The 14,398-nt window shown below is 37.9% G+C and overlaps 2 protein-coding genes across 7 annotated transcripts in view; one reads left to right on the top strand and one right to left on the bottom strand.

Moving 5' to 3' along the window:
• Positions 1-7,571, top strand: part of FAM13B (family with sequence similarity 13 member B) — a 104,684-nt gene extending 97,113 nt beyond the window's left edge. For all 4 annotated transcript variants that reach the window (XM_019661559.1, XM_019661549.1, XM_019661542.1 and 1 more), the window contains 4 exons: positions 2,290-2,373; positions 2,468-2,631; positions 3,629-3,730; positions 5,194-7,571. In XM_019661559.1, coding sequence (XP_019517104.1) covers positions 2,290-2,373; positions 2,468-2,631; positions 3,629-3,730; positions 5,194-5,317 — 474 coding nt within the window. In that variant the 3' untranslated portion in view covers positions 5,318-7,571. The remainder of the gene's footprint in view (positions 1-2,289; positions 2,374-2,467; positions 2,632-3,628; positions 3,731-5,193) is intronic.
• An 892-nt stretch (positions 7,572-8,463) lies between these two features.
• PKD2L2 (polycystin 2 like 2, transient receptor potential cation channel) overlaps positions 8,464-14,398 on the bottom strand; it is a 30,973-nt gene continuing 25,038 nt past the window's right edge. For all 3 annotated transcript variants that reach the window (XM_019661610.1, XM_019661631.1, XM_019661621.1), the window contains 2 exons: positions 9,399-9,511; positions 8,464-8,967 (listed from right to left, as the gene is read on the bottom strand). In XM_019661610.1, the coding sequence (XP_019517155.1) occupies positions 8,871-8,967; positions 9,399-9,511 (210 nt within the window). In that variant the 3' untranslated portion in view covers positions 8,464-8,870. The remainder of the gene's footprint in view (positions 8,968-9,398; positions 9,512-14,398) is intronic.

Below are 14,398 nucleotides of genomic sequence, written 5' to 3'. Positions count from 1 at the left end.
TGTTCTTCAGTCTAGTTGTGGAGGACGTCGCTTCACTGGCCCATGTTGGTATTATCATTGCACTCTTCCCGGGTGAGGCAGTTGCTCTCCTGCCACTGGACGGCAGCTCACGAAAGCGCACCCCTGCTGCTGGCCAGCCCCACTGCAGCCTACGCTGTCGCTGGTGACTCTCGCAGCCCAGCTCCAGGTTGAGCTGTTGTTCACCATCTTAGCTGTAGAGGGCGCAGCGTCACTGGCCCTCATGTGGGATCCGAACCAGGGCGCTGCTGCTCAGAGCTGGTGTCCCAAGCCAACTCCTAACCAACGTGCCACTTGGATGGCCCCTGATCCTTTTTTAATTGGCCATTTTTTCAGTTGTTTATCTCAACACTATTTTATAGTCAGTTTTTTTTTGAACAAGGGGAAAAAATCCTATATAGTTTATATTCTTTGTACATAAGAGTTTATTTAATACAGATTTTGTATTTGGTTACAAGGTATTTTTGTGTGTCACTGACATTTTCATAATTCCATAGTAGTATAGTCTTTGAATTTCTTTATGAAAACCATTTTAGAACTCCATAAGTTTGTTTTTAAAAACTGAGTCTATAGGAAGCATTGTAGATCTTATGGCCTCCTAAATATGACTATCATAAAGAGAAATTTGGAATCTATACGTTAATCCAAGACAATTCAACAGGAAACAGCATTTGTTTTTTCAACAAATGGTGCTTGGGCAACTAGTTATCCACTTGGACAAAAAGATGAATTTAGACTGTTACCGCTCATAAAATTTATCTTAAAATAGATTATAAACCTAAATGTAAGAGCTAAAACTGTAAAACTCTTAGGAAATAGAGGAATAAGTTTTTGTGACCTTGGGTAGACAATATTTTCTTAGATATGACACCAAAATCATAGTGACAAAAGAGAAAATAAATTGGACTTCATGAAAATTAAAAGCTTTTGCGCATCAAAGGACACTTAGAAAGTGAAAAGACAACCCACAGGATGGGAGAAAATGTTTACAAATCATGGATTTGATAAGGGACTTAATATCCAGAATATATGAAGAGTTCTTCAATAATAAAAAGATGAATAACTGAAAAAATGGGCAAAGGATTTGAATAGACATTTTTCCAGAGAAGATCTATAAATGATCATTAAGCACATGAAAAGATGGTCAACATCATTAGCCATTAGGAAAAGCAAATAACCACATTTAGATAGCACTTTATACCCACTAGTCTAATAGAAAAGACAGATGAAAACATTGTTGAATATGGAGAAATTTGAATCCTTACATGCTGCTGGTGGGAATGTAAAATGGTTGCAGCCGCATTGAAAAAACAGTTTGGCAGTTTCTTGAAAGGTTAAACACAGAGTTTCCTTGTGACTTATCAGTTCTCCTATATATATATGCCCAAGAGAATTGAAAACATATGTCTACACCAAAAATTGCACACAAATGTTTATAGTACCATTATTCATAACAGCTAAAATGAGGAAACAACCCTAATGTCCAGCAACTGATGGATAAATAAAAGTGGTCTATCGGTACAGTGGAATATTATTCAGCCATAAAAAGGAATGAAGTACTTATACATGCTACAACACGGATGAACCTTGGAAACATTTTGTTGAGTGAAAGAAGCCAGACACAAAAGGCCACATAGTGTATGAGTCCATGTATATGAAATGTCTAGAATAGGCAAATCCATAGAGACAGAAAGTAGATTAGTGTCTGCTAAGGGCAGGGGAGAGAAGGCACATGAACAACAGCTGATGAGTACAGAGTGTTTTTGTGGGGAGCAGTGATGAAATGTTCTAGGATTAGATAATGGTGATGGTTGTACAACTTGTGGATATACTGAAAACCACTAAATTGTACACTTTAAAAGAGTGCTTTTTATAGTATGTGAATTATATATATCTCAGTAAAGGTATTATTTTTTCAAAAGGAGTGTAAAGGGGTCTTTTATCAAATTGGTTGATAGCAATTGTGAAACAGAAAAATGCTCCCAATTAAATTATATGTCATGCTTTCTTTTATCATTTAGAATTTTTAAAAAAATTTACTGAATAAGCTCTTTTAGAGTTATCTAGACATAAACTCTCATTTATCACTTTTGTGCATACATAAGAAAATACATATAATAAAAAAATTTTACCAAGGAATTCCTAAAAAATTAAAAGCAAATGGTTCAGATTTTGAAACTAAAGTTTAATATCTATTCTATAATGAAGTGAAGCTTCCATGAACACTTTAAATACTTAAATTTTAAACCATCTGTATGTTGATTGTTACAGGGGTCTCCATCTACCAAGCGAAGGGGTCAGATGTTACAACCAATTATAGAAGGAGAAACTGCACACTTTTTTGAAGAAATTAAGGTAGTCCTTAAGAGATCATTCTTTGACGTCTCTTTTCTAAAGGAAAAGTTGAAAGTCATGGTCTGTTTGATTTTCTGTTTGAATATCTTTTTAGGAAGAAGAAGAAGATGGTATTAGTTTGTCCTCTGAGTTAACTGACATCTTGAAAACTGCTGTACAGGCACAGTCTACATTGGAAAACTCAGAATCTGATGTTGAAGAAAATCAAGAAAAACTGGCTCTGGATCTCCGATTGTCAAGTACTCGAGCAGCTTCTATGTATGTATGCCGATTTGTGATTTTAGTCTATTTGTATAATAAAATTTATATACCCAGAAATTCAAGGTTAAATAATCGAGCACTTGGAAGGAATTAATACACCACTTAAGAGATACCCTTTTTAAAAAATGTGATCTACAAATATATGTTGTCATTCACATTTTTAAAATTAAATTTAGTGTGTTTTGAAAATTTTAAAAACTAAAATCCTACATTTGCTGCATAACCAAATTTAGGAACCAGCTGAGAGTTATCTGTTAGTATGTTGTCTGTCAGCTTCTTCACTTGACATGGTGTCTGACTGTGGTTCTCAGCCCGGCTTCACTTCAGGATCACCTGGGAAGATTGTTTTTTTTTTTTAAGCACCACTGCACAGTCCTACCTGCAGCTATTCTGATTTAGTTGGTCCGGAGTGGAGCTTAGGCATTGTTATATTCTATTAATAAAAGCTCCCCAGCTGACTTTAGTTTGCAGCCTGGGTTCGAACCTCAGTTAAGAACATAATGAATCAAAAGTTCCCTTTTGGGCCGGCCGAGTGGCTTGATGGTTAAGAACTGGCTTGGGATGCCAGAGGGCCCCGGTTCGGATCCCACATGTGAGGGCCAGTGACACTGCCCTCCACAGCTGAGATGCTGAACAATGGCTCGACCTGGAGCTGGGCTGCCCATGAGTCGCCTGAGACGGCGTAGGCTGCAGCCCCTGTGGCAGTGGGTTGCCATGGGCTGCCGTGTGTGGCCAGCAGCCGCAGTGAGCGGCCGTCCAGAAGCCGGCGACTGATATGCCTTGCCCGGGAAGACTGCAATGATGGTGCCAACTTGGGCCAGTGAGGCAACGTCCTCCTCAACTAGACTGAAGAACAGAACAACCGCAACTTGTCTGTTCCCCTTCCCCCAGTTCCCCAACACTGTTCCCATCCCTCCAATTCCCCAGTAAAAATCTTAAAAAAAAAAAAAAAAAGTTCCCTTTCAATTATGTTTCCTTCCCATTACAATTTTAGGCCTGAATTATTGGAACAACTTTGGAAAGCCAGAGCTGAAAAAAAGAAACTACGTAAAACATTACGGGAATTTGAAGAAGCATTTTATCAACAAAATGGAAGGTTTGTTGAGCATCACAAATTGAGTCTTCTTTCTCCTAAAACTCACAAGTGCCTATATGTTAAATACATAGGAATCGAAATAAATTGTGCATATAAGGATATTAGCATTGAAAAGAAAACTAAAAATCATTCCTTTATACTGTCAAGCTCTGCTATTAATGGCAAGAAAAAGTCAGAGCTGGAGTAAACAACATCTGATAAAATATTTTGAGGTTGTCCTAGGGAGGCAACTATTTTATGTTCTTTGGTTCTATATCCTCTCCTTTTTGGAAGTGTTTGTGGTATGAGATGTTTGTCCTTTTAGAAAGGGTCCCATACCATGAGTGGTATCTTCAATTACTAGTTTGGATTCTTTTTTTAAGATTTTAAAAAAATTATTTTTATTGGGGAACAGTGTGTTTTTCCAGGACCCATCAGCTCCAAGTCAAGTAATTGTCTTTCAATATAGTTGTGGAGGGTGCATCTCAGTGGCCCATGTGGGGATCAAGCTGGCAACCTTGGTGTTATGAGCCTGCGCTCTAACCAACTGAGCTAACCAGCCTCCCCCCCAGTTAGTTTGGATTCTTACACTTAGATCATTGCTGCTTAAGCTGCATATTGGTCATTCCGGGCTGTCCGTTTCCAAGGTGTGTAATGGTGGCAATCACGTGGCTTCTATAATATGGCAAGTTACTGTTTTCTCACTGGGTAATGCACAGTTGACTCAGTGAGGCTCTTATAAAAGTAAGAAAAATATGTTCTAATTCAAATGGAGGTCAGAAATGAGGGCTATCTTAGTTCTTAGAAAAGGTTTTCCATGTAGCTAGGTAGTCTTACCAAGCCAATGGCTATATTACAAATTCCAAAATGTGTTCATTTTAAATTAACTTGGGAGTCTTCTATATAGGTTGGCAAAGTGGTTTAAAAAAAAAATCTCAAGTGCAGGAATGCATTTTCCAAGTATCTTCTATTGTAATTCTTTGTCTTGTTGGAAGAAAACTTTGCTTATGATTGTACTTAGGATGGCTTGATGCTTTACCTAGTGATTAAACTGGATTGCATTGGGTCATTGATAGAAAGTGAGGAAATTACTTTTTTGCTACAGGTAAGGAGTTTTACATCTCAATTCACTGAAGCCACAGTTAATGTATGAAATGACTCATTGTAGCCCTCTAGCACTTAGTATATACTCACAGACCTGACATAATCTAGCAGTGTATGTCTTATTAAAATAGAACCTCTAGTTATTTATAGTGATCATTGATAAGTGTATCATTTAATCTGTGGGTAAAGAAATCCATCAAAAATAGAAATATTTTAGGAATGTTCCTTGGGCATGGGGGGAATTAGCCTAATATTGTTTTCTTGAAAATTTTTATTCAAACTTTATATTTGGTAACATTGTGTCTCACATTAGGACCACTGCCTGGACTTTATTTTCCAGATGATCTCTCGAGTATTACTGATTTTATTTTCTCCTCTAGGAATGCCCAGAAAGAGGATCGAGTTCCAGTGCTTGAGGAGTACAGGGAGTACAAGAAAATTAAAGCCAAGCTTAGGCTTCTTGAAGTTCTCATCAGCAAACAAGATTCTTCAAAATCCATATAAAATAGGCTCCTTGAAAACATCATAAAATCAGTTGTATTCCCAGAAGCTGTCAAGCTGTCATCGTGTGTACTTGGCTGGTACTTGAGTTCATTTTGTCAGGCACTCAGAGCGTCTCATTTTGTAACTTGGCTGTGGTACCACTAGAGAAATGATGGGAGGGTTGGTAGACCCTCTCTGGGGAGCACAGTGTTCCATATTAACCACAGACTGTCCTCTTTAGCAAACATCCAGTTTTCTTCATTGTTTGTACTACAGATACATCCTGTTAGCAAAAGACTAGTATTTTATCTTTTCAACTTCAAGAACTTTGGAAATACAAGCTTTTTGTTATTACCAACTTTATTATTTTTTTCATTACTGAAGAAAATTGAGAGGAAAATCTTCACATTGAATTCTTCAGTTGCCTTTTTCTTACAGCATGACTGAAAATCTGAAAGAAAAGCCTATAAATGTGCACATATGCAACTATGTTCTCTGTTTTCCTCGGAAACGAAAATCAACTGAAATTTCAAGTCCTACTGTGCGACACATTTCTGTTTAACTCCCAAAGTGACACTTTTTCACAGGTAGTATGTTAGCAACATTTTGCAGTTCACTGGTCACACAGCTCCTGGATGAAGATAACAGAGGGTAGACCAAAAAGTGACCTTGCTTATTATAGTATAGTGAAAACACACATCACACACAGATCTGAATCATATCACATGCTGCCTCTGGGACTTAAGTTACTGTTTGTTTCCTCAGTTACTGTTTATCAGCTGGTGACGATGTGATTTGTCTGGATCAGATCCTATATCCCCCGCCTCCACCATCCCCCAGATAATGTGAGCAAATAGCCTTGTCAGTTATGTAGGAATTCTGATGGTGCTCAGATTTGTGTGTTCAATCAGATGGGTCTAAATTGGCAAAAGAATCATTCTGTCTGAAGTAAATCTGTTCTTAACAAGGGCTATACCACTGCATTTTTCATGTACCTTCAGGAGGTTGCATCCTTTTTTTCCTCTTAATCAGCAAAATCCATAAAGAAAACATCCTCTAAAGGGACAACCTTTTGCTCAGTCACATGCTGTTTAAAGCAGCTGGTTGGTTATGAGCTGTGTAGTGGCATGCCCCTTGTCACATACTCTAAGCATATCTTCTTTCTTTGGCTTGCTATAGCTTTTCTTCAAGTACTCTTGTCGTATCATCCTGCTAATCATTTTCACAGGATAGTGACTTTATTTGTGCTAACAATATAACAGTCATTAACAGCATATTCCGGTCAGGCTTAATTTAAGTGTTAATTATTTTCCTAGTGCTTTTTTGGATTGATGAGTGTCTCACTTTGATTGTGCCCATGTTTTGCATGCAGTGACTCATGCATGGTTTTCTTAACTAGCTAATATTAACAGTTCCATACAAAAATGGACTTTTGCAACATCTTTTAATAAGATGAGGTAAGCATGAACCTCAGACTTCTGGCACTATTACATAGTAAGCACATGAAGTAGCTTGATAATATGTAGTGATTCTAGTACTTCACGTTTCACCTGTGTGTGCAATGCCTTGTTTGCAGGGAGGGAATAGTCATTGGTAGTGAACATGTAGTTGGGGAATAAAGCACTAAATCCTGCCCTTTTCGTGTGGTTTCCTTTTGATACAGCTAGATTATTCAGAATGTATACCTAGAAAAGTGAAATTGAAAATGCCAAAAGATCACTTTGATTTGAATCCCGTCATGCAGTGTACATTTAGTTAATTTCTTTCAGTCTCCAGACAGGAGTATATCCAAACATCTAATTTAATGTGCACTGTATATTGTTTTATATGAATGTTTTATTTTGTATACCACATGCAAAAATGTCCATATGCACTATTTAAATGTTTTAAATAATATATTCCTTCTTTATAATGCTAAATCTATATGAGTACCATATTTTTATAAGTCAGTGGCCTGACTGGTTTCATTTTAGAATTAACAGCTGCTTCATGATGTTGGTTATTCACTGTTAATGTTTGGCTGCGAGTAAAGTAGATAAAAGTGGCATGGCAGCACTTATGCTATGTGACAGTATTGTGTGTTGTAGTTGAGCCGTAGGTGGTAGAATTAGGCAGTCTGTGATAGTTTTACTTTGGTATAAGTTAAAACTGTATATCTATATACAAATAATATATAGATATATATGACCACCAGTATAATTGCATTGCTGTGTCTGGCACTTCATTGTATAGACTTTTGTAATAAAAGAACTTTAATGTTCTAAGTGATTGTAAATGTTGTGTGTGTGTTTGTTTTTTCACTAGATGTTGAAAAAGGAAAAATAGAGCGACCTCAAGTGTTCCATGTCTTACTGTTCTCCAGGCTTTGCTTGAATTACCCCAACCTGGGCCCCCATGGTGGGACAGCAGGGTTAGTAACCACCTGGCTGACTGCAGCTCTGAGGAGTGGTAATACAGGAGAGACCAGGTTGATTGCCTTGTAGAAATGGAGGGAAAGACGTGGAGAGAATTTTCAGCAGTTCTTGTTGCAGTGAATTAGCCTATTAAAACTTGGTGTACAGTCTCTAAGAGAAGAGCTTGGTCCTAGGAACGTGGGTAGATTTAAAAAATTTTTTATTCAAGTTTTAAAATCCAAGGGCTATATTAAGCACCCCTGTGGAAGCTTGAGTACTATGGTCAAATGCTGTTGCTTGGGCTAAGAGAACAGGATTCTTCTAGGAGGGCTTATGTAACCTAAAGAAATTAGAAGAGTTTACTTCCAATTTCCGAAATGCCAGCCATACAGAAGTTTTCCAACCATCCAAAGAGGGTTTTTGCAGCACCCTCATTTACACTTTTCAAACATAACTTGACTGTCACCTGGATACTCCTACCTTGCTCTTTATTTTATAAGTGTATTTTGCTTTTACAGTGGTCGAGAAAGCACTTTTGGGGAACTTTAGATGCGTTACGTTAGAAACTGTCTAGATGAATTTCCAATGTGAAGATATTAGTGAAGTTTTTAAGTGGTTGGGAAGTTTGTTCTTTTACACTTGAGCTTTTTATAGGAGATTTAAAATTGTAAGACTGGAGGTGAGATTATTTTACTTGGGGGATAATATGATGGTTTTACAGAATCCTAAGCATTATCTGTGGTCTGAGGAAGGTGGAACACTTACATGATGAGAACACCCCAACAGTTCTTATACTCTGTGGAACATTGAGAAAACTGTCTTTCCCAGTAGGGAACTATTAACTAGAGACCTGTCCCATGAACTACAAGCAGCAGTATTTTGTACTTTCCCTTCATACTCCTAGAATTTAATAATTCATTATAAAATTCTCTGTGTGTAGACTCTAGAGGCATGTTCTAATATGCATGGATTATACAGTGGGTCCCATTCAAAGGGGCACGTCAATCCTGGAAATTATTTGATGATGATTATTTACCCTGACGATAGTTTGATGATAAGTGGTTTAGTGCTTTTAAAGTGTACCTGAAATGGGGACAAGTTTAGGAAATGACTCAATACAGGAATAAATCTTTGTTAGACATAGTCAATGACTGCATCACAGATTCTCACCTCCACTGGACTCAGTAGGGTAGACCTGAAACCTTTCTCATCACGCGGTTTAGTTTTAAACTGATGTAGTGTAGTTCTTTCTCCAGCTCCACAGCGTATAAAAAGAGGCTAGAGGATAATTTAGAAGAGAATGCGTTAATAACACTTTTGTGCATAAAGAGACAGCAGGCTCTTCGTGTCTATGGTGAAATGCTTTGAGTGGGAAGACAGTGTTTTAAGCTCCTAAAACAGGCCTAATATGACCAATTATGGGTTTAATTCTAAAGCTATGCGGAGAACGGTATCTGCTACACATACCAAGTATAAGTGGTAGTTTCTGTTTAGAGATGTAAGGATAAAAGCAATTGATCTCACTCTCACCTTACATTTAAACAAATGGAACCTATGCTTTCAGTTTAAAGTTGGGTAAAAAAAAAATTTGAAAAGGAGTGGCATCTTAGCAGAATGAGTTTCTGGGTTCAGGAAAATAATATGTGTAACTCATGTCCCCAGTCCCCATATGAGAATCCCCTGGCACCCTGGTTACAACAAACGCTTACTTTCGAAATTCTTGTTGAGTGACAGGTTGGTGGTCATCTTGAGTTCCTGTAGAATAATACTTTTTCTCAAGCCCCTCTTTCCATTTTTTCATCTGCTCTGCACTTTGAATCTCCTGGCAAGTTAGAGGAAAAGCATAGGCTGCAATCTACATTTTTCTCTTGCAGATTTTGGCACACAAGCTCCACAGGGCCGAGAACCCTGAACTGTTCTCTCCAGGCTGTGATGTTGAGCCCCATTGGCTTTGTCCTGCCAGTTTTTAGGCCCCTGCATCAGCAGTCACTTCAGAAGAACCGGTGTTAGAACTGTTTGGCAGTTAGGGGATTTTTACAATTGTAATTTATCAGCTTATTCCTGTTTCATTGCCTCTTGCCCTCTACACCTCCAGCTGACTCTCTTCCCTTTTTTCACATGGCCAAAGCTGAGATGCTCTTTTCTGTTCCCGGTGTTCTTTAATGAAGCAGATGCCTTTCAAAGTCCATCTGTGGGGATTTGCCCTCCCAGCTGCTGCTCAGCCGGACTCCCGCAGTCTTACCTAACCACCCCACCCCCGCTTCATAATTACTGCACCAATCTGTGCGTTCTAATCTATGCATGTCCCCAAATCAGCTCCTCGTACCAGAGAATTCCTGCTGCTACATCCTTCTCTGATCCCAAGGAGTCTTTCCTGTGCTTTGTCCTTGCTATCACCCACTTCTCTTTTATTGTCCCAATATCTTTTCCCCAACTTTAGAGAAAAGACCTCGTACATTGTGGAAAATAGGGACAGCTCTAGAAAAAGGGCCCCAATTAGCAAGGGGAACTTGATTGCTGCTACATAATGGATGCTATGGCCAGAGGGCTATAATTGGAACCTGGGAATTTTTGAGAGGGGACAGGGTATGCCTCTTAATACTTCCATGTCCAAAAGTAAACTTTGTAGTTGAAACATTAACTTAAGGAATTACAATTGGAGTAGAAGAGGTCTTAACATCACCCAGACGGAGAAGGATACCATTACTACTAGAACTTTGCTTCTCTCCCTTTTTGGGGAGAGGATAAGAGTGTCTTTGTTTATATAAAGGATAGTTCCATCTTATTAGATGGAAGCTTAAAGTAGTTACTGTCGTTTTATGAAAGTTCAAATGTGTGCTTAAAGCCAAAGGGTGAACTGGGCTGACAATTTAGTGCCTCTCAACTCAAAATTTACCTTCTTACACTCTCCTATGTGATGCTAGGTCTCTGGCTTTGAAAACTCATTCGCCAGACTCTTGCTACTGGCTTTGTTAGGTTCTGCCTTATTGGAGGATGGAGGGGAGACGGGTCTTGTTTTTTTCCCATCAGTATTGCTTTTGGCAGACAGAAGTTATCTCCAGCAGCAATGGTGGGCTCCAGGCTGCAGTGGTGCAGCTTCTTTCGTTATACACAGAAGCAGTCTTCTCACACTCCCTCAGAAGTAGCCGCAGCAGCGTGGGTGGGATAAGGGGGTGCCCCCTCCCCGCTCCTGCCCCAAGGTCTGAGCAACAGCTCCACAGGGCCCTTCTCTAGGATACTAGGTTCCGATAACCCCACCTTTTGTAACCTTAGCCCAGGGAGTGGTAGCATCTTCCTATAGCTGCTATTTATGAGTTTTCTCAGTGTTTTTACTTTTTCTGCCTTCCAGTACTTATGTAACCAATTCTCTGTAGTAAATGTTCTGTGTTTGAAATACATAATATGCTTTCCATTTTCCTGACTAGGTCCTGACTGATACATTGTAGTAAGTATATTTTCTCACTTGGTTGAATGTATTTTTGTGTCGTTACACAATGTTTAAAATTTTTCCTTATCTTGGTTTTAAACATTAAAAAAAAAAATTCCTGGGCATTTTCTACTTTTTAGCTTTTAAAAATGGAATCTTTTATAATTTTTAATGAGTTGGTTGTTTGCATATATGACATGATTGTATTTATGTAAATTTTTCCTATTTACTAAATTCTCTTTTTGTCATATTTTTTTCAGTTCATTGTATACCTAGAAAACTTAACGGGATCATATCTCCCATTGAGGTCTTTACCATTTCCTTCTCAATTCTTATACTTCTAATTTGTTTCTCTTAATTGTTTTGGTTGATCCCTCCAATGCATCCTTGTCTTGTTTCTGACATGTCCAGTGTTTCCCTATTAATAAGTAAGGTGATAGATTAGGGGTGAGATAAATATGTTTTTATCATATCAAGAAAGTATCCATTGATTCCTGTTTTTATTTGTTTTCCCTTCAAGATTGAAAGTTGAATCTTATCAAATACCCAGCATCTGTGGAAAATGATCATATAATTTTCCTCTTTGGATCTATTAATAGAATGAATTATGTTAGTTGATTACCAAATTTTGAACCATCTTTCCATGTTTAGAATAAACCCTATCTGAATCATAGTATTTTGTTCTGTTAGATTCTGTTTTCTAATGTTATTTACATTTTTTGCTTCCAGATTTATAAGTGATACTTTCTTTTCCTTTTCTTCTTATTCTTTTTCATTTATTTTGGTACAATTTTTTCCAGGTTTTAGAATCACTATATAGTCATTTTGTAAAAATAATTCGGAAGTTTTCCATTTTCTTTTCTCCGAAATAGATTGAAATTATTTGTTCCTTAAAAATCTGGTAAAATTCCCTTGTAAAACCAACTGGGCCTGATTTATTTTGAAGGTAGCTCTTTGATGAGTTTATTTCTTCTACAGAATGGATTTGTTTAGGCTTTTAAAAATCTCTATGCTCAGTTTTGATAAATTTTCTTTTCATAGAAAAATTCATTACCTTCAGTATTTCAAATGTTATTTGCATAGAGTTATACAAAAGTCTTTTAGTGATTTTTTTTCGGATATACAACATAATGATTTGATATATGTATATATTGTGAAATGATTACCACAGTAAATTTAGTTAACATCCGTCAGATTCCTTTTCTTGTTATAATAACTTTAATATCTACTCTTAGCAACTTTCAAATATGGAATACAGTATATTAACTATAGTCACTATGTTGTATATTACCTCCCCATGTCTTATTTATTTTAAAACTGGAAGTTTGTACCTTTTGACCACATTGACCCATTTGGTCGACCCTCCCTCATCCTACCGCTGGCAACCAAGTCTGTTCTCTGTATCTATGAATTCATTTTTTTTAAAGATTCCACATATAAGTGAGACCATACAGTATGTGTCTGTCTCTGTCTGACTTATTTCACTTAACATAATGCTCTCAAGTTCTATCCATGTTGTAACAAATGGCAGGATTTCCCTTTTTATGGCTGAATAATATTCCACTGTGTTATAAAGAAATGTATATACCATATTTCTTTATCCATTGATGTACTCCTCTATGTATTGGCTATTGTAAATAATGCTGCAATGAACTTGGGAGTGCAGCTATCTCTTCAAGATAGTGATTTCATTTCCTTTGGGTAAATACCCAGAAGTGGAATTGCTAGATCAAATGATAGTTCTATTTTTAATTTTTTGAGGAACCCCACACTGTTTTCCATAGTGGCTGCACCAATTTACATTCCCACCAACGGTGCACAAGGGTTCCTTTTTCTCCACATCCTTGCCAACACTTATTTCTTATCTTTTTGATGACAGCCATGAGGTGCTATCTTACTGTGGTTTTAATTTGAATTTATCTGATGACTAATGATGTTTAGCACTTTTTCATGTACCTGTTGACCATCTGTATGTCTTTGGAAAAGTGTCTATTCAGGTCCTTTGCCCATTTATTATTAATTGGATTTTGTTGTTATTGAGTCGTCTGAGTTCTGTATGTATTTTGAATATTAACCTCAACAGATACATTGTGATTTGCAATATTTTCTTCCATTCCACAGGTTGCCTTTTCATTTTGTTGATTATCTCCTTTGCTGTGCAGAAGCTTTTTAGTTTGATGTGGCCCCACTTTGTTTTTGCTTTTGTTGCCTTCGCTTTTGGTGTCAAATACAAAAAATCACCAAGACTGATGTCAAGGAGCTTCCTGCCTGTTTTCTTTCTTTCTTTTTTTTTTTTTTAAGATTTTATTGGGGAGTTGGGGAAGGGGAACAATGTTGGGGAATTGGGGAAGGGGAACAGCCAAGTTATTGTCCTTCAATCTTAGTTGCAGAGGGCACAGCTAGCTCAACTCCAAGTCCAGTTGCCATCCGGCCGCCCATTGGCAGCACTCAGCTCAAGGTGCCGTGTTCAATCTTAGTTGCAAGGGGGTGCGGAGAGGGGGTGCAGTCCACCATCCCATGAGGGAGTCGAACCGGCAAACTTGTTAGGAGCACGTGCTCTCACGAGCTGAGCCATCCTGCCACCTGTTGGCAGCTCAGCTTGGGCACAGCTCACTGGCCCATGTGGGAATTGAACCAGTGACCCTGTTGCTCAGAGCTCACACTCTTAACCAACTGAGCCACTTGGCCGGCCCCTGCTTATGTTTTCTTTCAGGAGTTAAATGGTTTCAGGTTTATGTTCAACTCTTTAATCCATTTTGAGTTGTTGTGTGTGGTGAAAGCAATGATCCAGTTTAATTCTTTTGCATGTGGCTCCCAGCACCATTTATTGAGCCTGTCTTTTCCCTATCATACATTCTTGGCTCTCTTGTCATAAATTAATTGACCATATATGTGTGGGTTTATTTCTGGGCTCTCATTTCTTATCCATTGGTCTATTTGCTTTTATGCCAATACCATACTGTTTTGATTACTTTAACTTTGTAATATAGTTTGAAATCAGGGAGCATGATGCCTCCAGTTTTGTTCTTCTCAAGATTGGTTTGACTATTCAGGGTCTTTTTTGGTTTCATACAAAATTTAAGAGTTTGTTCTATTTCTGTGATAAGTGCCATTGGAATTTTTTAAGAAGATTTTTATTGGGGAATTGGGGGGATGGGAACAGTGCTGGGGAGTTGGGGGAGGGGAACAGACAAGTTCTGTCGTTTTGTTCTTCAGTCTAGTTGTGGAGGACGTTGCTTCACTGGCCCAAGTTGGCACCATCATTGCGCTCTTCCCGGGCGA

This window comes from Hipposideros armiger, unplaced genomic scaffold (assembly GCF_001890085.2).
Source record: "Hipposideros armiger isolate ML-2016 unplaced genomic scaffold, ASM189008v1 scaffold_11, whole genome shotgun sequence".
Classification (NCBI taxonomy): domain Eukaryota; kingdom Metazoa; phylum Chordata; class Mammalia; order Chiroptera; family Hipposideridae; genus Hipposideros; species Hipposideros armiger.
Note: the sequence above shows the minus strand (reverse complement) of the source record. Positions and strands in the feature narration are given on the sequence as shown.